The sequence below is a fragment of the Euprymna scolopes genome, chromosome 31 (assembly GCF_053919585.1).
Source record: "Euprymna scolopes isolate OS-2025 chromosome 31, ASM5391958v1, whole genome shotgun sequence".
NCBI classification, from domain to species: Eukaryota; Metazoa; Mollusca; class Cephalopoda; order Sepiida; family Sepiolidae; genus Euprymna; species Euprymna scolopes.
In genome coordinates, this window is record NC_136512.1 from 53307823 (window position 1) to 53333746 (window position 25924).

At 35.5% G+C, this 25924-nt stretch overlaps 1 protein-coding gene across 5 annotated transcripts in view; it reads left to right on the top strand.

Annotated features, from left to right (window-relative positions):
* The window catches only part of LOC145255744 (breakpoint cluster region protein-like), a 182716-nt gene that overhangs the window by 36437 nt on the left and 120355 nt on the right, over window positions 1-25924 (top strand). For all 5 annotated transcript variants that reach the window (XM_080114383.1, XM_080114385.1, XM_080114386.1 and 2 more), the window contains 6 exons: window positions 1140-1170; window positions 1830-1882; window positions 6242-6346; window positions 9097-9233; window positions 15542-15603; window positions 21172-21278. In XM_080114383.1, coding sequence (XP_079970509.1) covers window positions 1140-1170; window positions 1830-1882; window positions 6242-6346; window positions 9097-9233; window positions 15542-15603; window positions 21172-21278 — 495 coding nt within the window. The remainder of the gene's footprint in view (window positions 1-1139; window positions 1171-1829; window positions 1883-6241; window positions 6347-9096; window positions 9234-15541; window positions 15604-21171; window positions 21279-25924) is intronic.

The following is a 25924-nucleotide window of genomic DNA, read 5'->3' on the forward strand; positions in this document are numbered from 1 at the left end:
GTTTGAATCAGGAAAAATTTAGTCTGCAAATCAAAAAAAATAAAAATAAATAAAAAATATGAAAAATATATTATTTTTGCTTGCTATTTCTTTCCCCCTTTTTTCTTATTCAGATATAGCTTAACAATATTATTGCTCGTTGTGATATTTTGTTGTTGTTGTTGTTGTTGTTGTTGTTGTAACTAATAAACTATTCCTTTCTTTAATGCTATAGTTAGAGTGTCAGAAGCAAGAGTGGTAGACAGTATAAAACAAAAGAGGAGGCTAAACTACATATAGTGAAATAGATAGTAACTAAGTCATTAGATCAATTAATTGTAAATCATAACTAATTTGAAAAGATGAAATGGAACTTTTTATAACATAACTCAATCCCAGAACTAAATAATATATTATAGTCTGTATTTTGAGTTATTAAAGTATATTTAAAAAAAAAAAGCTTCAGGAAACAAACGTTTATTCATACAATTTTAGTATAATAATATAGATAGTCATCAACAGACAGCCCTTTTTTAACTGTATCACAGTTCTTCAGTGTGGCTAGATGTGGTTAGTGTTTTAATCTGAGAAGTCAAAGTTCGACTCTTTGATCGGGCTACTTACCATTATGCTATTACGCTTATACGAAGATCATAAGAAAATGGTATTTCGACCACATTAAATATAATATTTCCAATTTATTGCCATAAATATATTCCATACATTACCACCTAGTTCTATTTACATATTCAGCACTACTGAAGATCTATGCATATCATAATATCTTGTATACTCAATATTATAAGTGTATACATAAAATAATAAACATAGTCCATAATAAACAAAAGAAAATATCACCAGGTTTTGTAATATAACCCGTAACTTGAGAAAGAGAAAGCAAAAATAGACAACTTTTATTGTTGTATAATTAACTGACTTTGCAAACTCACTTTTTGCTGATTCAAACACTTTACCCTGAATTTAATGGATGACCCAGTGGGTCACATCTTGGTTTCCTAGTATTTCCATAAACTCCCCATGGCAATTCATTGATGGTAACTAACTGTAGTAAGTGCAGCTATTCTTGGTAATAAATAAATTTATTAATGTTTTCTGAAAATCTTTCAAACATCTCTCCACGTTTTATCTTTCTCTTGCAGGAACTTCCTCTTATCGAAAAGAATTTTGACGGTGAGATATTTAATCGTATTACTTTTTGAAAATGTGAAATGATTTTAATTAATAAGATTTGTTTTTGTTATTTTCTAAGATGACACAATAAATATTAAATGATAATTTTCAGACGTAGTCTCTACCTTTATAAAGTTAGGTATGTTTATATGTTTATATAAATTTCAATCACTTGACATACCGGTTCCCGCTGGATCACCGAAGTTAACTAACGTTGAACCTGGTCAGTACTAAATGGCCGACCATTTGGGCCTTCCAGGTGCTGTATCTGCTCTCCGCTTATATCGCCAATGTTTCCAGTTGTCCTGGACTTCTCCTTGCCACTGAACTCAAACAGTGTCAATTCAGGAGAGGTGTGGTTGGTGATTGTGCAACCCTTGCCTCACAATTACATGCGCAGCTGCCCCTATAGGGTGTATCGTCTTTCGAGACTGAACAGAGGCATCAAATAATTGTACGGAAAATTCAGATAACATTGATGCACGCAATAACCTTTATTCCTGAGTGGCCTCCAGGCCTTGATAAGCGGTGACCTCCATGTAAAAAAAACACTTTGAAAAACACACAAATCTGGTTGAAAACATTTAACAACCATTTTCAATATACACACGTTTTATTTATATTTTTTAGCATTTATTTTCTTATCTGTCCATTGCCAGATTTAATAACTGAACCTGTGAAAATGCAAAAGCGAGTGGCGTGCTGCATCAGGGTAAGAATAAAACGTTCAGTTAACAATCCCCCCTCCGTTTCCTCCAATATATTTTATTAAGAACAAGCTATACTGTTACCATGTTGCCCGAGAGTTTTTTGGATTTTTTTTTTGTTTTCATTTTTGTTCCGCTTTTTATTAACTTTATTGAACCAAATTATAAATAATTTTGTTTGTTTAATTAAATTATTTTTTTAATCAAACTATAAATAATTTTGTTTGTTTGTTTGTTTGTTTGTTTGTTTGTTTGTTGTTGTTGTTGTTGTTGTTGTTGTTGTTGTTTATCATTTTTTTTTTTTTTTTTTTTTTACTCGCAAGGAGTAGTCACACAGGCCATCATCAAATATTTCTCCTTAAGAACAACCTGTGGTGTTCTCTGGAGTGAGTGAAAAGTCTCCCCAGATTTCCAGTACACTCTATCTTTATCGATAACATTTGCGTTATTGCAACAGCCGTTTACCATTGATTTCTCATTGGTGGCAACTATTGGTTTTCACTGGAATTTGGCTGGCAATAAGCTTCCCCAAGGTTCCAGTCCTCTTTACACTCATCCAGCAGAGGTTTGGCTAGTGCTTTCTCTCCTCGATCTTTCCATCCTCCACGACTCGCTTCACCTCTTTCGTATGGTGCCTGTTAGTTTTTTTGTTTTGATGTGGGCAGGTGGCGGGTTAACTTACAATTATAGTTTTAGATTTCTTGCTTCCGTGTGGTGTTTCTTTGTGTTTTACATCTGTAGCAGTTTCTATATGTCCAGCTTGCGCCTGTGGCTCATGTGTATTAGTCTCTACATTCAAGGATGTTCCTTAATATTTCAGCCGTTTTCATTATTATTATCTGTTGTATTATCTCAGTCATCAACCTGATTCCAATTTCAAGTACTCCTATCGGTTTGTGCTTGTACCATTTGTCTGAGTGTTCAAGATATAGTTGTTTGCATAATTCTCAGTGTACTACCTTCCTTACTTGACCGTGTCTATTTTTATATTCTTTTTGAGCTAGTTTGCTGCATTTGCTTATTATGTGGCCTATTATTTCATCTCTCTCTCTCTCTCTCCACAGAGTCTGCATTTACTGTTTTCTTGTGTCTTGTCTATCTTTGCTTTGATGTGGTTGGTTCTAATCGTATTATCTTATCCAGCTGTTATTTGGGATTCAGTATTTCTGTTTCGGTTTGCTTTTTGTAGCCATGTCTAGGTATTTTTGTTAGTCTCATCTTTTGTCATCCTTATGTTTACTTTGCCTCATTTTTTTCTGTATTGTTCGTTTTTTCAGTGTCGCTTGCTGCAGTAATTATTCTTTTGCTGTTCTGCATTATGTAATTTTCTAATCATTTTTTGTGTCACTTACACAGTTTTCTATACAAACCAGTCCTTCTCCTCTATCTTTCCTTTTCACATAGACTCGGTCAGTATCATCCTTTGAGTGTAGTGCATTGTGCATAGTCATCAATTTCTTGACCTTCTGATCGAGATGCTTCAGTTCTTCTTTGGTTCAACCTATAAACGGTCCAGAGTACTTTACTAGTGACGTTACCCATGTGTTTATACCTTTTATTAGGTTTATACTATATAGTTTAGTTTCGAGTTTTCTTCTTCTTCTTCTTTCCAAATTTCTTTTTTATTTCTGTTGCTTTGATTGTGCCTGCTTCTAGAGCTCCCAAATATTTGTAGCTATCATATTCACCTAGTGCCCTCATCTCCGTTTGGTTGGAAAGTTCTATGCCTTCCATTGTTTCCAGTTTTCCCTTCTCATGATCAGCAGTGTACACTTTTCCATACCAAATTTCATTCAAAAAGCCTGCCTAAAGATTCTGGTTGGATTTATAAGCGTTTCTAGTCCTTTTTTGGTCCTCACAAACAGCTTCAGCTCATCCATTACATTAGGTGGTTCATTCTTTCATCTGTATTAGTAAACTTGTATCCGGCTTGGCATTTTCTTAGTATATTGTTGTCTATGCCTATGATGAACAGTAGTGGTGAAAGGGAATCATCTTGGAAGATATCTCTTTGTATTCTAATCTCTGTTATGTATTAGCCATCAGCTGTCAGTTCAAGTCTCCATGTTCTTATAGCATTTTCTATCAAATTGATAATCTTGCCTGGTATTTTTTACATTCTTAAGCATTCTATTACCCATGCTTGTGAGATCCTGTCATGCGCTTTCTTTCAGTTGATCCATGCCATGGCTAGGTTCTTTTTTCTACTTTTTACCGTTTTCAGGATGCTTTGATCAATGTATAATATGTCATGTGTTCCTCTTTTTCATTTTTTGCATCTTTTCTGTTCCTTAAGGAGTAGTCCACGGTTATGAAGGTAATGATAAATTTCTTCCCTCAGTTGTGCTGTATTTTTGACATTGTAGGTAAACAGGTTATAGGTCTGTACTTGCTAGAGATGGTTCTTTTTCTGCATCTTTTTGCACCAGGGTGGTTCTACCTTTGACCATCCATTTTGACACGTCCGTTTTATGAATACATCTTTTCAGATTCTGAATGAGCCTTTCATGTAGTGTTGTGAATTTTTTAAACCAGTATGCTTGTATTCCACTGTGACCTGGTGCTCTCCAGTTTTCCAGTTTTCCTATAGTTGTCTTAGGGTTTCCTTACTGATTCCATTCTCTTTCCTTTCTTCAAGTTGCTGTAACTCTTCTTTCATGTCTTTCAGTCATTCAGCATTTTTATTATGGTCTTGTCGTTCGTCCCATATCTGGCTCCATTAGCATTTTTTCTGTAGGGTCCGGTTTTTCTGTTCGTGTTTTTCCCCCCGTTCACATTCTGATATATTTGACTTTCATCATTATTATTATTATTATTATTATTATTATTATTATTATTATTATTATTATTATTATTATTATTATTATTATTATTATTATTATTATGTGTTAGTATTATTAGTCAATATAAAATAGATGTAAAAAAACTGCCAATATTTTAATGCACAAAGATTTGCTAAGAATGTTAAATAACTTTCTATTCAACAACTTAAATGCTTTCAAATTCTTTTCAAAATTTGAAGGGTCACAAAGTCATTCTTTTCGTTTCACACCGATTAAGAAAACTTAGAATGGTTCACTTGTTTACGAATAGACTAAAATGGGGATTAAATTTCATTCTTACATTATTTTTAATAACGATGCTTTTAAATTTCATTTTATACTATTGTATTATTGCTTTCAATTCGATTAATAAATAAAAAATAATTCATTGTATAAGTTTGAAAACGGAAAGTTAAGACCACGGAAATAGCGGTCTCACTTAAAAATGATTAAAAGCGATGTTCAAGTGTTCTATTTGCAGCTTTAATATGACATTGTGGTGTGTATGCTCTCAGCAGATCGCCATTTTGCTGTTGCATACTCAACCTTGTGTCATATACAAAGCGTAACAAAAGAGTCGCCTTTGTTTTTCTCGGTCAAGAAGTACCGTATACACCGGGCGTTATCAGCAGGTGCATTAGTGTAATGAAAATGAGATGTAAACAATCAGTCAGGTTAAGAATTCTTCTCAGAACCGTCATTTCACTTTTTCGATTTTTTGAAGCATTTTTTCTCTTATGCATGTTTCGTTGAACAGCCGGGACATGTCTGGATGGATCACAAGAAAAACAAACAAGAATTGCCTCGGCTATTCAATGAAACGTGTGCTACTAATATAGATATACTATTCTTATCATGTAGGATAGTCTTCCCCGATTCATGTAGAATGATCTCTGGTTCATGTGGGATGGTCTTTTCTGGTTCATGTGGGATGGTCTTCTCTGGTTCATGTGGGATGGTCTTTCCTGATGTTGCCACATTCCCTTTGTCGAAACATCTATTTGTCAATGTTTGTTACTACAATTACCCATAAAGATTAGATAGATTTGTTTATCGAGACTCACTAACATACAATGTGTTTTAACTACGTGTGCACATTAACAGGTTTTCTTGCATACATAGATGGTCATTCAGTGATTAATTACAGGCTTTAGCTGCAAAAATGTGATTTGAGTAATGGGTACAAGGGAACCTGTGAACGACACCAGTAAATACTATCTAAGAACGATATGATTGTTAAGGGTTTCATGCAGTGGGTTAATACCTCTCTAAGATGTGTAAACAAAAGTATGTAAATAATTGAAGGAAGAACGTTCAATGGTGATAGAACCTGTTACTCCCTCTTTGGCTCATAGTCCACACAGTACATCCAGTCCCTTAATTTTTCAGACAGGCCTCATAATTGTTTACTTTAAATGAAATTTCAAAAGCAAGAAACTGAATGGTATGCACGCACGAAATTGTATAAATTCATTATTTTTCCATTGGATTTTTGTTTTTTTTTATTTTCAGTACAAGTCATCCTATTTTTTTCTTTTTTAGGAAATCTTGAAATACACACCTACAGATCATTCAGATTACGATGAGATGAAAACTGCTTTAAATAATATGGCATTTTTATTAGATAATTTCTGGTTCACACCACAGGTAAGCAAATAAAATTCAGTTTAAATTTTTTTTTAAATTAACATAGGGTGACTACCCCAAAATGCCACCCATAGATTAATTAATAAAATTCCCAATCGTTTCTGCAATTCAACCATATTATGGTACAAATAAATTTCAGCCATTGTGTGACTTGTCACCCAAGTTTTAGACATGAATGTTGAATTTGTTTTGCTGCCATTCACTAATTAATATGCACATCTGGATATGATATGCCCGGATTTAGGTATTGATGGCCCTCTTCAAGTTTCTAGTTTTGGGATTGTTTTTAGAGATATTAGCTTTATGATGCACTAACCACTAGTCTCTCCCTTTTAGGTAGGGTTCAAAAGTGAGATTATAATCTAATAGGTCCCACACTGTCCACCAAGCTCCAACTCTGTCTCATCACCACAATGGAATATGCTCCAATGAACTTGCTGCTATAGTGCCTCCAACCAACTTGATAATCAACTAAATTTCATCCTTTCATTGCTGAAAATCTCGGATGCCGAAAGCTTCTTTCTTCAAAATGCTAACCATTGGAATTTTCTTCTGGTTTCCCTGAATGTACCAACATGCAGAAATTTAAATGTAATGTGAACAAAAGTTTCGCTTCACAACTATTTACTTAGGGTGCCCCTAGAAGTCTGGCCCTAGATTTACAGTCACCCCTGAGATCTCAGTGGCAATGTGCCTTGTTTGGGATGATTAAAACTAATCGCCCAGATAAAAATCTAAAGAAATTAAGGTTCGATGAAGGTGAGTGCGAAGATTATTAAAGATCACGTTTGCATGGAACGTTGAGAAGTGGAAGAAAGTGCTGTTTTCTGATGAGAAAAAATTCACTCTAGATGGTCCTGATGGCTTTCAACAATATTGGCATAACAAAAATATGCCTCCTGAAATTTTCTCCACACATCATAATGGTGTGGGGTGCCTTTTTTTACAGAGGGACGATGGAGCTCCAGGTGGTGCAGGGTCGTCAGATAGCGGTTAATTATGTTATTAGCATGCTACAAAAAGCATCGTTGATGATGGAGGGCTATCGTTTGTGTGGGGATGGATGGTTATTCCAGCAGGATAATGCTGCAATTCTTGCTGCATGACGGACCTTGACCTTTCTGCAGGAAAATGGGGTCCATTTCTTGAGACATTCTGCATGTTCACTGAACTTGAACCCAATTGAAAATGTTTGGGCATAAATGACAAGAGATGTTTATCGAAATGGCAAACAATATTCAACAAAAAATGAACTTTGTGGAGCCATCTTCAGAAGCTGAAGCAACATCGCCGCACATCCTAATGGAAACGCTTATTTCTAGCATGTCCCAAAGAATTTTTGAAGTCATTAAAACCAGTAGAGGTAGAACTTATTAAATTTGGTTGTTGAATGTTTTCATACACTTTTCATACAATTTCGTAGAATTTATACCCCCTGGTCTGGGTTTTACTAAAAATGTATGTCCAAAATTACGCCTGATCAATGTACGACTAACTCCTCCTACTGTTTGCCATATAGAAACAACGAGTAAATTTGCTTAGAACAGTAGGAGTCGAATCGGACATTAAGTTGTGCCGGATTTTGCTCGGACATAAGGGGGTTTACTAAAATTGTACAACTAAATAATGTACGATTATTTGCTCTTGCTGCTGTTTTGCTATTAAAGCAATTTCAATGCGAACGAACTACAGAGTTTATCAGTGCAAAATATTGTACAAATCTGTTGTGGTATTTTTAAAATAAACAATAAAATGAGTTTACTCACAAGTTTCAGTCGAGAGGTTATTGTTTTGGCAAAAATATTTTTAGTTTCATATAAAAAGTATTTACGAAAAGCAAATTATTTTTGAAAAAAATTTCTCTCTTAAGGCAAATAATAAATAGATTATTTACATAATTAACTCCTTAAAAACTGAAACAATTATTTTTATCCAATTCTATGTGCCACTTTTTCGGGGTTTTTTTTCATTAAAAATCTTTGTAAAAAATTAAACAAGTTTACTTTTAGATTAATCTTGCCTTGATTTTACTAATTATGCACAATTAAAAATTAAAAACGATTTTATGTATGTCAAATACAACTCTAAAAGACTGAAACAATGTTTGGCACATCGTATTGGAAAAAGTAATTCTCAGTCGTTCAGAGTTTAATTAGTGAAAACAACTTCGACAGTTTCAAGTTTAATTTAAAAAATAAAACAAACAAAAAACAAGTAATAGACGATAATAATGATCCTTTTTACAAAGCTTTTCTAATGTTCCATTGTAATTGTGTTACAAAATTCAAATTTTAAAGAAAAAGGTCACTTGTAAAATTTAATTTTCCAAAAAAAACTCTCGACTGAAAGTTGTGACTGTGACTAAATTTGTTTTTTTTTATTACTATTTCAATAATAAAGAAATAAACTTTTTTTTTGTTTGTTTTTTTTCACAAAGATTAAAAGATAAAAAGTGGCTTTTAAGTTGTAATATTGGTAACCTTAAGTGAGAGGCGTTTAAAATCTGTTCTTAAAAAAAGGTTTCTTTTTAAAGATTTTCAAGTGGTCTTAAATTTTTGATCAGGAGAATATATATATATATATATATATATATATATATATATATATATATATATATATATATATATATATATATATATATATATATATATATATATATATATATATATATATATATGGGATGTTTTATGGGATGAAGATAATGCTTAAAGAACTTAACAGTTTATATTTGATTTTCATTTGTATTTGAGGAACCTGGAGAAAACTTCGCCTTCTATATTTTGAAATCTGGTTACATGGTTCAGATGATCAAGAATGTTCGCAAATTGCGTTATCTCTTCCTATTCCCATCTTGCTTAATTATCACAAAATTAAAAATGCCATACGGGTAAGTGTCTTGTAAGATATAATAACGTGAAAAAAAGATTTGGTACGTATGCAGAATACTAACCATGCTGAAATAATAACATTATTATTTAGAAATCAATTCTACACATGAGGAGAATGGGGGACTTTTTTTTTTTAACTATTCTATACTTTCAACTTAGATACCACAAAGATTGAATTTAACTTGAAAATCCGGTCTAAAAAATAGCATGGTTTGTATTCTGCATAAGTATCAAAGATTTCTTTATGTTTTTTTTAATCGATTGTCAAAATTGATTCTCAGTTCAAGTAAATCAAATGCACACACTCAAATGTGCTTTATAAAAGCCATTATGATATCTCATGAATAATTGATATCAAATGAAAAAAATTACGATATTATTTTTATATCATATTTTAATACCTTGGGAAAAAATTATCAGCCCTAAGTAGAAATAGAATTAATAAAAACATTTTCAGTGTTTTTAAATGTACAATATACGTATTTAAGCGTATATTATTATGAACTCAGTTTTAAAAAGTCATATTGTTATCTAGTTGGGATCAAAACAAATATCACATCAAATGATCTTTTTCTACTTCTCTATCCTAATGAGATTCAGCAAACTCTTCTTATCTCCCACTTCGTCTAAGTCCTATCTCTCACCATCTCCTGCTGCTACCCTACATGCATTGAGGGGTAGGAGTATGATACTTTCTCCAAGAAAAAGAATATTAAATTTTCATACTCTATTTCTCCCACGGTGGTTTGTTTAATTTTTCTTATCAACCAGAATTGAACATCCAAGCCATTCAATATGAAGCCTTTCTCTTTCAATTTTTTCCTCTCGTTAGCTGATCCAGGTTATATTGTTCCATTTTTTCTATCTTTAATGCTGAAATATATTAATTTTCATCTTAGTCTTATAAATATATGTATCTTGTTTATATATGGCCTAATCACGTTGACACACTGGTTCTCATTAGGTCACCAAAGTCAAGAAATGTTGACCTTGATCAGTACCAGATGGGTGACTATTTTGGAATATCAGCTGTTGCATGTAGGTGGACGTTAAAACTTCTCTGCGAGAACTGAAAAAAAATTAGCATCGTCATCTCCTCTGACCGAGATGCACATGTGATTGGAGACCGCTTGTAAATTTAATATTCCCATGAAACTTCCTCCTTCGAGGGAACCGGTTTAACCTTACTACCGTGTATTCCATTTTGTTTCGTTATATATCTTATCCTGATGAGCTATCTTTCCTCTACTCCTCTTCGTGTAGAGTCTGACCAGTGACCTTGTCTAAATGTCACATACACCATTTCGTGTTTTTAATTTTAGTTGACTAAATTTTTCTTGTTCTATCCTAGCTTTCTACAACATTTATTATTTCGTTTCTACTTCTTTTTTAAAACTATTTTCACTAAAACTTTTAGCATTTTGTGCTGAGGCCAATAAAGATCGGTTCCAACACAAAACACTATATTACAAAATATATCAGTTTCTACTCATATAAAACCAGCCCATATATCTATTTACCAAATTACACATGACTCAAAACATACTGTTTTTACCCGTACTATATTTGCACTCGCATCTCATGCCCTGCTATCATCTAAAATATAGCTTGGGCACAACTCGTAGTTCAATTCTTAACACCTACTCACACTCTAATATTATACTAGACCCAAGCTCACATGAATAAAAAAAATAAATAAATAAATAAAAATAAAAGGAAAAAATAAAAAAATATATATATACAAAAGAGAAAGCCTCAACCCCCATTATCTCCTCCTAACAAGCCTCCTTACAATCATAGTTGCTTACACTGCATGAGCTCTACTCAACCCCTTTATCCAGTAACAATGAAATAACAATATCCCTAATCCACTTTGAGGAGTGTAACTATTTTAGCAGATATAACCTCTACAAACTAACCCAATAACATTAACTAACCACGCGGGGTCGCAGAAATACCTGGATTAGAATCCAGGCGTGGAGCAAACCCTCTCAGTGGTGACGGACCCAGTAGATCTTTTCAGATCATCCGTCTAGAAGGAAAACTCTGAAACCAAACCAAAGAGGAGGGAGGCCTCTTCAGTCTTGGATGACAACCTTCCTAGAGCTGGTGACTCAATCAAATTACCGGTTTGCAAACCTAAAATGCTTAAGGAGTAGATAGGTCCTGCCTATCGCCCGGCTTCCATACTCCTTCTTTGCCTATTAGTCAGGCGCAGAGATACTATCACAGTGATTCGACAGAAACACCCAGTGGTAGATCTTGTTTCTTATCTAGGGCAATGAACGCCGTTTCCCCACTCCCGACACACCCCACCCCTAAAGCTAGGCACTTGAGAATGCTTGAGTACCACATATGCCTGAGCAATTAGATTGGGTTGACCTCCCTCCGATGGGTTGAGGGTACCGGATTGACAGTTACTGGCTGCTGTTTCCGACTGGTAGTACAGGAGCCCTAACTCTTTGGTAGCGCTTAGAGCGGCTGCTCCATCAACAGTTGAATAATATCGGGATGTTTGCAGTGCCATGGCGCGCATGGAAAGGGACCCTGCACTCATCCCCGGTGGGCTTTCCTGAGGCCACAGTCCTAGTTGATGGAGGGTCAGCTGATGGTCTACTTGTGATGCATGTGTGATATTCTGCATAACCTTCTGTTCGGCTTCCCCTAACCCAACTGAAACTCGTTAAAAAAAACATGATGACAGTACAATCTAAAAATAAGCTTAAACCAGGCTTAGGGTCAAACAAATCCAACTTGCCTCCTCCCTTGAGGCTTGCATTCACAAATATCCGTGGGCTTAGAACTAATTTAGCTGATGTTGAAGCATTTCGCCTAACAAATACCCCGGATATCTTAGCACTAAGTGAGACTAACCTACACTCCTCCATCCCCTCTAACTACTTTAACATGCCTGGATATCTCCCACTCTGCCGTAAGGACTCTGACAGACATATGCACGGACTTGGAGTTTACATTCGTAATACCCTTCCCTTGACTAGAGAAACAAACCTAGAAACGGATGATCAAGCCTTTATGTGCTTTAGACTAATCATGCAACACAACATTAGCTACTTTTACTTTCTCTACCGCTCTCCCTCGACCCAAGACTGCACCATAATAAACAAAGTATCTGACAGCATAGACACAGCACTCTCCTTCGACACTAGCGCCCAAGTACATGTATTTGGCAACTTTAATGTCCATCACAAAAACTGGCTTGGATTCTCTACTTACACAGATGCAGCAGGCAGCGCAACTCATAGCTTCTCTGTATCTCACTCCCTAGTGCAAATTGTTACTTTTCCAACCCGCTTCCCTGATCAGGAAGAACAACACGCATCACTATTAGATCTGTTTTTGACCACAGTTCCTGATGATTGTGTAACGAAAGCCGTCAGCCCACTTGGGAACGCTGATCATGCGGTGATAATGGTTGAAATCGCCCTAAACTCTAGACCCAAAACTGAAGAGCCAGTGCTCAAAACAACGAGATATTATAAAAAGGCTGACTGGGAAGCTATCAGAGATCTTATCAGAGACGCCCCATGGGGAAATATTTTTTCTCTTCCTGCTGAACAGTGTGCAACCGAGACCACTGAATGGTTCAAAACTGCAATCGAAGCGCATGTTCCCATGCGGAAATTCTATAGCAAGCCCCACTCTCCCTAATGGTTTACTTCGACTTGCGCAACTGCCATTGCTCAAAGGCATTCCGCAGGTTTAATCGACATAAGTCCAGTTCAAACAGACAGAAGTACATAGAAGCTAGAAGTAACGTTAAGAAAGAAATAGCGACAGCTAAGAGGGAATTTACGGAAACCACGAAAAAACGCATCGAAGCACAAAAACTAGGAACTCGTGACTTCTGGAAAATCTACAACAGTGTAGTAAATAATGGGCAATCAACAATTCCCCCACTAACTAACAATCACGAGGTTCTTTGCTCAGCAACCGAGAAGGCTAACATGCTTGCTAGTTGGTTTGCCTCAAACTCCACACTGGACCCTCTAAACCACCCCCTACCTCAATTTCCTATGCGGACAGACGCCACGCTAGACGACCTGAAAATCACCCCTGCTCAGGTGTATGCTATCATAAAAAACCTTGACACTTCCAAAGCATGTGGACCCGACCTCATCCCAGCTGTGCTATTAAAAAAGTGCTCAGCCGAAGTAGCTCCAGTTCTCTCCAAACTCTACAACAAATGCCTTAATGAATCTTGCTTTCCGAGCTGTTGGAAAACTGCTTCTGTAGTACCAGTATTCAAGAATTCTGGCGAAAGAACTGACCCATTAAATTATCGCCCTATTAGCCTCCTCCCACTTTTTGCCAAAATATTTGAGACCTTAATTAACCATGCTCTAGTCCAGCACCTTACAGATGCTAAACTTCTGACCGACCGTCAATATGGATTTAGGCAAGCCCGTTCCACGGCAGATATCCTCACTGTAATCTCTGAACGCATATACCATTCACTGGACAAAGCGGGAGAGGGAAGAGCGGTAGCTCTAGATATATCTAAGGCTTTTGACAGGGTATGGCATGAGGGTCTCCTCAGGAAGATTAGATCTTACGGTATCACTGGTAGAATACTTAATGTAATTAAATCCTTCTTAGATAAGAGAAAAATCCAGGTTGTCCTCGACGGTCGTACATTTAAACAATATGATATAAATGCGGGAGTGCCCCAAGGATCTATCCTGGGACCTCTGCTGTTCCTGATATTCATAAATGACCTCCCCGACAAGATTGCCTCTGAGATGGGGATATATGCTGATGACACCACACTCTATAGCAGGCACGACAGGAAAACAAACGAACATATATCTAAAGTAATGGCAGAAACACTAGAGGATGACCTCCAATCAGTAGTGGAATGGGGACAAAAATGGATGGTAACGTTCAATGCCACCAAGACAAAACTGGTTTCATTCAATAATTACAAGAAACCTTCTCTACCACCTATAGCAATGGCCAATGACTCTTTATCTGAGAGTACGTCTCTCAAGCTCCTTGGCCTAACGTTCACTGGAAACATGAGTTGGAACAGTTACATCGAGGGCATTGCCAGGGCCGCTGCAAGGAAGGTGGGCTCTCTCTACTGTACTAGAAAACTTTTAACACCCGAAAGTATCCTGTACCTCTATAAGGCCACTATTCGCCCATGTATGGAGTATTGCTGTCATATTTGGGCCGGTGCATCGGCTACTAGTCTCTCGCTCCTTGACAGGGTTCAAAAGAGAGTCGCAAATCTGATAGGCCCTAAACTGGCATCAAAACTTCAGCCTCTGTCCCATCGTCGAAACGTTGCATCCCTCTGCCTGTTCTACAAGTATTATAATGGTGAATGCTCTGAAGAACTGCAAGCACTTGTGCCCCCACGACGTGAACACCCTCGACAGACCCGACAAGCTGCAAAATCCCACCCCCACACTGTAGAGATCCCTAGATGTAAAAGATCCTTCTACTCCAGTAGTTTCTTCCCCAGAACTGCTAGACTTTGGAATTCCATTCCGGGTCACTGCTTCCCCAACTGTACTGACATGCATAAGTTCAAGTGCAACGTGAACCAACATCTCGCTGCCCTAATCCCTACATAGTACCCCAGTAGATGTTTCCCCTGATAGTAGCCCCCTACACCAAAGTGGCAATGTGCCTTGTTTGGGGTGAAAATGTAATAAAAAAAAAAATTTTAAAAAGTAGACCTAAAAGAACAAAGAAATTACTGATAAAATATCACAAGATTGATTTATATTTAGCAGTAATGCACCAAATATGCACACGTGCCAATACTTCCTATATGTGGATATGATGAAAGACAGGCTTATTTGTTCTGGTGGGAAAATATGTTGCAAACGTCTAATTTCAAAAGTGTGTCAACAGAGCTGACTATGGCGTTATATCTTGTCAAGAAAGTGAACTTCAGTACCATGAGTTTTATATGGGTGACTAAGTGGATAGATCAACCAAGTTGCGTACTGCCACTATTCCAAGTACTAATTTTCGTTGTGTTTGCTGATTATAACATAATATAATCTTTGATTGTTTGTTGGCTGTCAATTAACGATTTCTGCTGGATGATAATCATAGCTAAAATATCAAAATAATAATATTTAAGGTTAATTTAAAAAGTATTCAAATACGTAATTCTTTTCACATGATTTAACAACTTAAAATAATTCATTTATTATTTTAATTTTATTTATTTTCTATGATTATTTTGTGTCGGGTTTTAAACGAAATTCAAAGTTGATAAAGACATTGATTAAGAAAACCCTTGCTGAAAAACTTATTTTCATATTTACAGATTTCTTAAATATACCATCAAAGACATAATTCTTTTCGAATCACTGACTTGGCAAGTATCAGGTAAGAAGTTGCACTGTCTTTCTTAGGAGAGGGATATCATGTCTGGCTAGCATTCGCTAAAAGGATAATAAATATTATCGGGCGTCTCTTTCTCTCTCCCATTCTAAGACGTACACCTGACGTTTTTTTAATTTTTCTATGCTATAAAGTACAGAAAGACGAGCGACATCTCTTCCAGGAGAATCCAATATACAGTAAAATACAATAAAAGCCAAGTATGTCCAAGGATGGAATACTGCTGCCATAGTACAAAATAGACTTCGTGGCTTAGTGGGGGATGCCCTTTTCTCTTCCCTGCAACCTCTTTCCCACAGAAGAGACATTGCGAGCCTATCTTTGTTTTATCGTTATTTCCATGGCGGGTGCTCATCTGGACTCCGATCTCTGGTCCCTCCTTGCCAATCTTTCATGGCAAACACCCATCTAGCTGAATCCACTGTCAAAAATTTTCCCCACTCTTTATCTGTGCTTAAATCAAAACGTAGATTCCATGAACAAAGCTTCTTTCTTAGAACTGTGGAACTCTGTTCCATCTGCCTGCTTCCCACCTGACTACAACCTGGATGTTTTCAAGTCCAACATAAACAAATTCCTGATGAACCGCCCCCTTAAGTGAACACTTCATTAAATCTCCACACTAACGTACTGTACTTGCAATAACCCTTATCCCTGAGTGGCTTCCGGGCCTTGATAAGTGGTGACCACCGTGTAAAAAAAACAAAAAAAAAACAAAAAAAAACAGTATAATCACGTTGACACACCGGTTCTTGTCAGATCACCGAAGTTAAGCGACGTTGAGCCTGGTTAGTACCAGATGGGTTATCATTTGGGAATTTTCGGTGCTCTATACGCTTTCCACGTATCTCGGCATTGTTTCCAGTCATCCTGAACCTCCACTTGCGACTGGTATTTAACAACGCTGACTCAGGAGAGGTGTGGTTGGAAATTGCAGAACTCTTGCCACAAAAATTCCACATGCAAGCACCTTTGCAGAGGGTATTCACAGTCTGTCAAGACTGAAGGAAGATACCAATCTTTCCATGGTTATTCATACAATGCACATGAATATCTGAATAACGAAAAATATTGTGAGAGGATTCAAAATGGATGCAATTCACATAAATATTTATGTCATTTTTATTAGTAACGAGTCACCACACAAGACTAAAAACAACTCAAGAATAATGGTTAATGAGATGAATAGATTGTCAGTTGAAACATGAGAGGGTTGAAAATGAATTTTGGAATAAACAAAGTTTGATTACTTATGAGAACGTTTTTGACAAGTATTTGGTGACATTGAATTTGAAGATGGCCATATTGTCGTCTGTCTAATAGCAAACCTGGTATGTGCTCCATGGATGGGAGGTTCCAGGAAAGGAATTCTGTTCATGGAAATTCCGTTTGGTGTTAGGCACATGAATGAAGAAATGAAAGTTTTTTGCAGTTATGGTAATAAGACGAGTTCTTGTTGTGAATGTCTTATAAGGATGGATCTAGAATGAAACTTAGTCGAGCATTTTCCATGGAAATAAAGATAAAGTACAGAAAGACTAGCAACATTCTTCTGTGAGAAAGGTGTTGTAGAAGACAGAAAATATCACACACACACACACACACACACACACACACACACACACACACACACACATCAGTTTATGAAGTTGTGTTTGTATTCTGTTAAGACAAGTACGTACTTTGGAAAGATCCTCATAAGATGTTGCAGCAGTATTTTAGGAGTATCATACATTTATTTGAGCAAAAATGTTTGATAATAATTGAAAGAAATTAAAGAAATATATTATCCTAATTATGAAAGTGTGTTTGAAATTTCTCCCTCATAAAAAAAAAAAACCCTTAATGCTTATTTTTTATTCCGCCAAACTTTTAAAAAAAAATTCACCCCAAACAAGGATTGTCGCTTGGAACTTAAGAAGTTACTATTTTGGATTGTGTCTAACAAGGGACTGTGCATAGTTGAGCAGCGAAATGCCTGTTTATATTACATTTAAACTTCTGCAGGTTAGTACAGTCAGGAAAGCAGCAAACAAGGAAGGAACTCCAAAGTCTAGCAGTTTGAGAGAAGAAACTATTACAGTGATGGGACAGAGGTTGGAGCTTGGCTTATCGTGTAGGGCCTATTAGATTTGAGAGTTTTTTGGAAACTTATCTAAGAGTGAGAGACTAGTGATAGATGCACCAGTCCAGATGTGGCAGCAGTACTCGATGCATGGGCAAATTGTGGCTTCATAAAGATACAGGATACTCTCAGATGTGAGTCATTTTCTAGAAAATTATGAATGATGTCTGTAAATCAAAATTGCCTTAAAATGTATTTGAAATGCCACCAGTTTACCTGATTCTACTCGACATTTGTCATATCTCAATGATAAAGTGACATTTATGAACGCTTGTTAAATGTTAGGGACCCTATGCCAATAGCGATTAAGTCAGCTATTATAAAGTACATGTCATAATGACCTAAATCTACAAAACAGAACCATTCCCAGGATTGAATCAAGAATAGATAATATGTGCGGTTAATCAGAGAGATCAGATCAGTTAGACAAAACAAAGCTATGATTTTAGATGACGAATGACGTAACCCTTTTGTGCTGAAAGAAAACAAAGGTTTTAAATCAGTTGTCTATAAAAGTTTGTACGAGACATATAACCGATAATGCTGTGAAAAGATAATTTTGAATATCGCCAAGAGTTCATATGTCATCATTTTCATTTCAGTTAAGAAGTTAACTAAATAATTAACTAAGTGAACCTTAGTCTTTCTCTTCAGTGTGAGTCAATTCTCTTCAAAATAAAACCTTTAAGAAACTCTCAAATAATATCTCCTCATGTTCTTCCTGCATGAAAAGAGGTTTTATTCCTCCAGTTAAATTGACAAGACGATCGATGGCCAATCATAGAATGCAGCTACTACAATAAGAAGAATCATACACCAGCGAAAAATTAACAAAGAATCTCAGCAACAAGGACTGGCAATAAAAGACTCACATATATATATATATATATATATATATATATATATATATATATATATATATATATATATATATATATATATATATATATATATATATATAAATCTTTTCCTGATCTACATTAATGATCTTCCAAATCACATCCTTACATCATTTGTAGACATTTATGCTGACGACACTACCATTTATGGTAGCACATCTAAGACAGTAAACGACCAAGTTCTCTCCAATTCTCTCTCCTCTGATCTTGAGCACGTAGTACAATGGGGAAAGGAGTGGCTGGTTACTTTTAATGCATCTAAAACCAAGCTTCTCTCCTTACATCATCAACATTCTAATCCACATTTGGCATCAATTGAAATGAATGGCTCTCGTCTTCTGGAGGCCTCAAGTTTTGACAAGCTTCTGGGCTTGACCATTACTCCTGATCTTAAATGGAACACGTACATCAAATCTGTTGCCAAGGCCACTGGGAAAATGGTGGGATCTTTCTATCGATCCGGTAAATATCTCACTGCTGATGCTATTCTCTATCTATATAAGAGCCAGGTACGTCCAAGGATGGAATACTGTTGCCACATCTGGGCAGGAGCTGCTAGAAAGGACTTGTCCTGCCTTGATAGAGTTCAAAATAGACTTCGTAGCCTCGTAGGAGATGTCCTTTTCTCCTCCTTGCAACCTCTATCTCACAGAAGAGATGTTGCGAGTTTGTCTCTGATGTATCGTTATTTTCATGGAAAGTGTTCGACTGAGCTTCAATCTATGGCCCCCCCCTCGTCAAACTTTCACAAAAAACACTCGTCTAGCTGTAAACACTATCAATAATTTCCCCCACTCTTTATCTGTGCCTAAACCTAAACGTAGATTCCATGAACAAAGCTTCTTTCTTAGAACTGCACGCCTGTGGAATTGTCTTCCGTTTTCCTGCTTTCCGGCTGACTACAATATGGTTGTGTTCAAGTCTAAAATAAATAAGTTCTTGATGAGCCGTTCCATATAAGTTATCAAATTTACCAAATTTTCATTACTAATGATTACTATATTGTCCAATTTCTACTGTACACTCTTTAACCCTTATCCTTGAGTGTCCTCTGGGCCTTGATAATGTGGTGATGCCTATGTAAAAAAAAAAAAAAAAAAATTGAATAAACTATTGTATATATTTATATATATATATATATAAAATAGTTTTTTTTTTATTTATTTTTTATTAAAACATTGCACACACACTCAAATTTCCAATCTGTAGCATCTCCTTTTAAGATATTCACAGCAAAAACTCGTTTTCCTATCACAATAGAAAAATCTGCCTTTTCTTTCTTTGTGTGCCTATTATCAGGCAGAATTTCAATGAAAAAAACCTGTTTTCATGAACTTCCATCTATGGGATACATTACCATGGAACTGCTTCCCTGCAGATTATAGCATGGTCATCTTTTAATCTAATGTCAACAAATAAATCAGTTTCATCCTATTAATTATGTTCAATAATATCATAATATTAATTGTCTTTCAATTGAGAACTCTTATCCTTGAGTGGTTCTTGACCTCTATAAATGGTGACTTTAATATGTTGTAAAGTAACAAAATCATATCATAAGTATACTTTATGACATGATTTCAGAATTGGAATTAATCGGTAAATTTAAAAAAATAGATGCATTGATCAGAGTCAGGGGGAACCCAAAGGCTCCCTTTCCATTGGCTACTATGCCAACAAAGGCTCTCTTTCCATTGGCGACACTCTTTTCCTTAAATTGCTCCAGTTACCCTTGATTCTCACTTTATATTACTTTTAACAAGAAGGTATCAAGTACATTCGTTTTTAATCTTTGGTATGACTCAACCAAAGATTGAACCTGATCCATTAATAGCCACCATTATGCTAAAAGTTTCCATATGAAATTGGAAATCGAAACCCTTTTAGGAGCTCCAAATCTCTTTCTCTAAATACCATTGTGTTGGTTTATCTTCTGGTCCAATAACCTCAAACGTTTGTTTTTTTGGGGGGAGGGGGCGTATATTTTCTAGTTTTGTGTTTGTTTTAGAAAGAAAACAGGCACCTAGAAAATTGCCAAGAATAAACATATTGACTCTGTTGGTATGTTGTAATTTTGTATTACAACTTTATTACCAGTGGAATATATACGTCGAAAGGTGATCAACAGTTCATATCAGTCAACGATACGTCTTCGACAATCAGTCCAACAGTGTCCTTGCTTCTGTCATGCTGAAGTATGATTCTGTTCAATTCTAGGAGGTCTATACTTAGAGGCTTTACCTTCTCTTTTCCAGAAGGACTGAATTTATTGTTAATATTGACAGTACTGCTGAAGCATGCTTTGTCGGCCAGAATGCACTTCACCTAGTGTGCTGGCTTTTCAAAACCACATTTGACCTTGTGCCTAATTTCCTAAAGAAGAGGTAAAATGATAATAGAAATATTATTGCATAACTGTTTTTAATTTTACATACAAAAACGCTAATTATCAAATGCAAAATTATTATTTGAATGAATTCATAAAAGAAATATTGTAACAATAATTGCAATAATATTCTTTGATTCCAGAAAGTACTGAAAGTCAACTTACTGAAGCCAGCAATGCTGCCAAAAAGAATCTGACTGATGCAAAAAATGATTTAGAAAAACTTCTTGGAATCTCTGATTCCAATCAGGTAAGATGGTAAAATTCTTTAATAAATCTACAACGTCCGAAACAATACTTTCTTATTAACAATAAGAAACTATACATGTCTTCATGTTTTATGGTTGTATGTAAAAATTGAATTCCATTGTAAAATGTTATTATTTCTCAAATAATAAAAAAAATATAAATTAGCCATGCAAGTAGATTACTCAGTCGGTCACAAGCTCTATCGTCCATTATATTATAATAATAATAAGTCTGATTTCGTTTATCAACGTCTCTCTGGAAAGGGATGGGATTAATTTCCAGAGGATTTCCCTCAATCCCGGCTTCAAACCAGGAGCTTCAAAGATCGAGGGTTTTCCTAATGATGTTGGTGGTACCTACAATAGCAGAGGTCTGATGGCCACATAAAACATTGCGGATTTGTAGTTTTTTCAGTTGTCCTTCCAGATGACTTCATACTACTCCTAGCGGAATTATTTGTGTTTTAACCCCATGTATACGCCTTATCTCCAAGGCCAATGGAGCATAATTGCTCCATTTCTCATTCTCCTTCTCTCACATTCCTGTCCCAGGGTACTGAAAAGTCTACAATCTGCCAGTTTTTTTAGACTTTATCAATGACAGCCAAATCCAGATGATTATGTTCCAATTGCTTGGTCGTTATGACACTTTTGTCCCACCATACCTCTACCTTGCCATCCTCACTTGTTCTCACTTCATCAGGCACCTCCTCAAACCATTTTCCAGCACACTTCACCCAAACCCTCTTACACACCTCCCAATATATCCGGAGTTCCATGCGATCGTGTCTTTTGCGGTACTCTCTCTGGGCCAGTCCACTACACCCTGCTGCAAAGTGCGCAATTGACTCTGAGGTCTTACCACAAATCCGGCATTCTGCAGCAATTTCCTCTCCTAGAACTACTTTTGCAGTATTCACTCTGGGCCAGTCCACTACACCCTGCTGCAACTTCCTCTCATAGAATCACTTTTTTGAACAATCGTGTTCCTAATGTCTGCTCTTGTGCTGCACAAACAAAAACTTCAATACTCTTATCAAGATACCCAGCTCTAAGCTATTACCATGATCTTTCATCAGCCACTTCTGCTATATCCTGGAAGAACCTTCCATGCATTTTCTTCCTAGCCAGTTCCTCTGCCCTTTCTCTACCCATACGTTTCACACAATCAGCCTTGGTCTCACATACCCCCACTTCAATGGCCACAACCTTAAGAACCCACTCCTCACTTCTAACTACATGCTCCTTTAACGACATCTCCTCGGTTCTAACAGAATCTTTTACACTTTTCAATCCTCTCCCACCGTCTTTCCTCTTTTGATACAACCTTGCTACGCTATGATTGTGAAATATACCAAACATTGCTAAAACTTCTTTTGTTTTGATATCCATCGCATGCAAATCCTTGTTAGACCATTCTAAAATTCCCACACTGTATCTCAAAACACTGACTGTCCATGCATTCACTGCTTTCATTAGGTTTCCTCCATAAAGTTTTGACTTTGCAATTAGTTTCACTCTTCTAAGATACTCCTTCCTGACTTTCTCCTTCATTTCTCTGTTCATGATGCCTACACCCTCCAACACTCCCAAATACTTATACCCTGTATCTTCTATTTCTTTCATGATTTCTCCATTTGTAAGCACTATTCCATTCGAATGAACCTTTACTCCTCTTTTCATCACCAGCACCACGCATTTACTAATCCCAAACTCCATCCTAATGTCTTCTGAGTATGTCCCCAAAAGTTCTACTAGCCTCGCCATTTCCTTTTCATTTCTACCAAATATTTTCAAACTATCCATAAACAGTCGATAATTGAAGCGTCTGTCACCGGATCCAAAGTTATACCCCAGTTTCTCTCTCTGCAAGAGGATGCTCAGTGGCATCATTATCATTACAAAAAGAAGTGGCGATAACGAATCTCCTTGGAATATTCCACATTTAATGCCAACCTGACCCATCACCTCTCTGTTTGCTGGCAGCACCGTTTTCCATTGAGCCATACTTGTTCTCCAAAAGTCCTACCACATTCTCAGCAACCTTCATCATCAATAGTGTTTCATGTATAATAATAATAATAATAATAATAATAATAATAATAATAATAATAATAATAATAATAATAAACAGTTAGGAATTAATATGGATTAGTAACCATAATATTACATTTACTCTAGAAGTTTTCAGAACCTACTGGTCCGACTAAAATTTCGTATGGGCCTTTGCTATTATAAGGTGTAGCGAAGTAAATATGATATCTGGTTGATGTACAGTTACGAATTAATAGGGATTATTATTTAATGCAAGAATGAACACAAATTTAACTATAATCAATCATCATTTTCGCATAAATCATTAATTATAAGTCAATGAGCTTTAACTTTTTAACAGTTAAGTTACATAGAATATTCCAAGTTTCATCCTCGTAATGGTTTGTTTGGCTAATGCAACAAACTGATGTCATAGGGTGTTTTATATATATATATATATATATATATATATATATATATATATATATATATATATATAACTACTTAATTTACTCACATAAAATTAATATACGAAAGTATAGATTTATGCGTCAATTTTAAGTATTTACTTCAAAAGTGCTCAATACGTAGGTAGAGCTAGTTAGTAAGTTATAAAATGTATATGGCGATTAAGCTACACTGAATATTCCGCGTTTCATCCACTCTAGGATTCTTCAGGCTTATGCGCGAATTCTGTGGTTGTTTGTCGTTTTTATATGCGCATCTTCTATTGAGATTTTAATTAGCCAATCAGCTTTCTAGTATCCACCGCTTCCTTCCTATCAGCCAATGAGCATGCATTTATCGGACAAAGGCCTATTTAACCTCTGGTTTACCTGTTCCTTTGTGTGTGTTCTATTTAGCCTTTGTCCGATAAATGCATGCTCATTGGATGATAGGAAGGGAGCGGTGGATACTAAAATCTCCATAGAAGATGCGCATATAAAAACGACAAACAACCACAAAATTCGCGCATAAGCCTAAAGAGTCCTAGAGTGGATGAAACGCGAAATATTCAGTGTAGCTTAATCCCCATATACATTTTATAACTTACTATATATATATATATATATATATATATATATATATATATATATATATATATATATATATACATACATATATATATATATATATATATATATATATATATATAGTGTTAAGTTTGCTAACCAATCAATCTTTTTGTTATTTTCGCTCATGTTTTCACTAGCCAATGTCCGTGCTTTTATCAAACAAAAATTCAGCTGACTTTTACCTTTCTTTGACCAGTTCTTTTTTGTGTAATAAAAACTGATTTGACCTGGGGCATTTAAATAAATTTTCTTGTTTTTTGTTTAGATTTTGGGTGTTATATTAGTGGTTTTATTTATTATTATAATTATTATTATTATTATTAGTAGTAGTAGTAGTAGTAGTAGTAGTAGTATATACACAATGATTTCAAAACTACTAGAGCCCATGCTGTTTCAGAAGCTCAAGTGCCTGTCACATCGCTGCAGTGTTGTTTCTTTTTGCTTGTTTTGTTTGGGTTTTTTTTTCAAACACTACCATGGAATCTGCTTTAATGAAGTTACTACACTTGTATCCCTTCAACAAAAATACCCTCGACCCAACCGACTAGCAGCAAAATCCCACCCTTTTACTGTAGAGGTCCCTAGATATCAGAAGATTTTCTAGTCTTAAGCGCCTTACCTTGAACTGTGTGTTTTTAGAATTCCCTTCTTGTTCAGTTTCCTCAACCTTACTAACATGCAGAAATTTAAATGCGATATGAGCAAACATCTTACTACCAATTCATCATTCAGGTGACCTATAAATCTGGTCTCTATCACAGAACCCATTACAGATCAATGACAATTGTTTGAAATTAATATAATTAATGAAAACAAAGAAGTTTATCAAGAATTCAATAGTGATATTATAAGTATGTCTTGGAGAGGGGAGGACAATAATATAATGGTATGTATTTCGTCCATAAACAGCGGCAAAAAAAACATTTATAGAAATGTTAAAAAACATAAAAATAGTACTATTGGTTATACGCTGGGATCAGGAATATACAGTGGTTCTCTTTCATTCCTGCACAATGTTGGTGATGTCTACCAATCTATAATAGAGTTTGTATTATTTGGATTATTATACGGGCTACCATTTTCATTTCAGTTATTTTAACAACGTTTTGGTGCCAATATAATTCTCAACCTTCTTCAGGCGCAGATGTTCGGACTTGGGAATATTTATGTCCAATTTTGAAACCTATACAGAATTTTAAACCATAAAAACCAAGCGATGTATTAAAAATTATTTATATCAAAAAATTACTTCAACCCAATAATTCGAGTAATGGTCAGAGAACTAACGGGAAGATATATCCTTCGACTATATATCATAGAATGCTCCGATTAAAAATAAAAAGTAAAAATTTGATTGTAAATAAAAATATACTTTGAATAGACGAAGAAACAACATGTGCATTACATTAAGCTTTATGCAGCTTCTGTTTCTGAAACTATACCGGTCAATCAAATAGAGGAAATTTTTACATTATTTTATAATGTAATTATTTCATGTATCCACATAAAAAAATTTTAACTTCATAAAATATTTTATG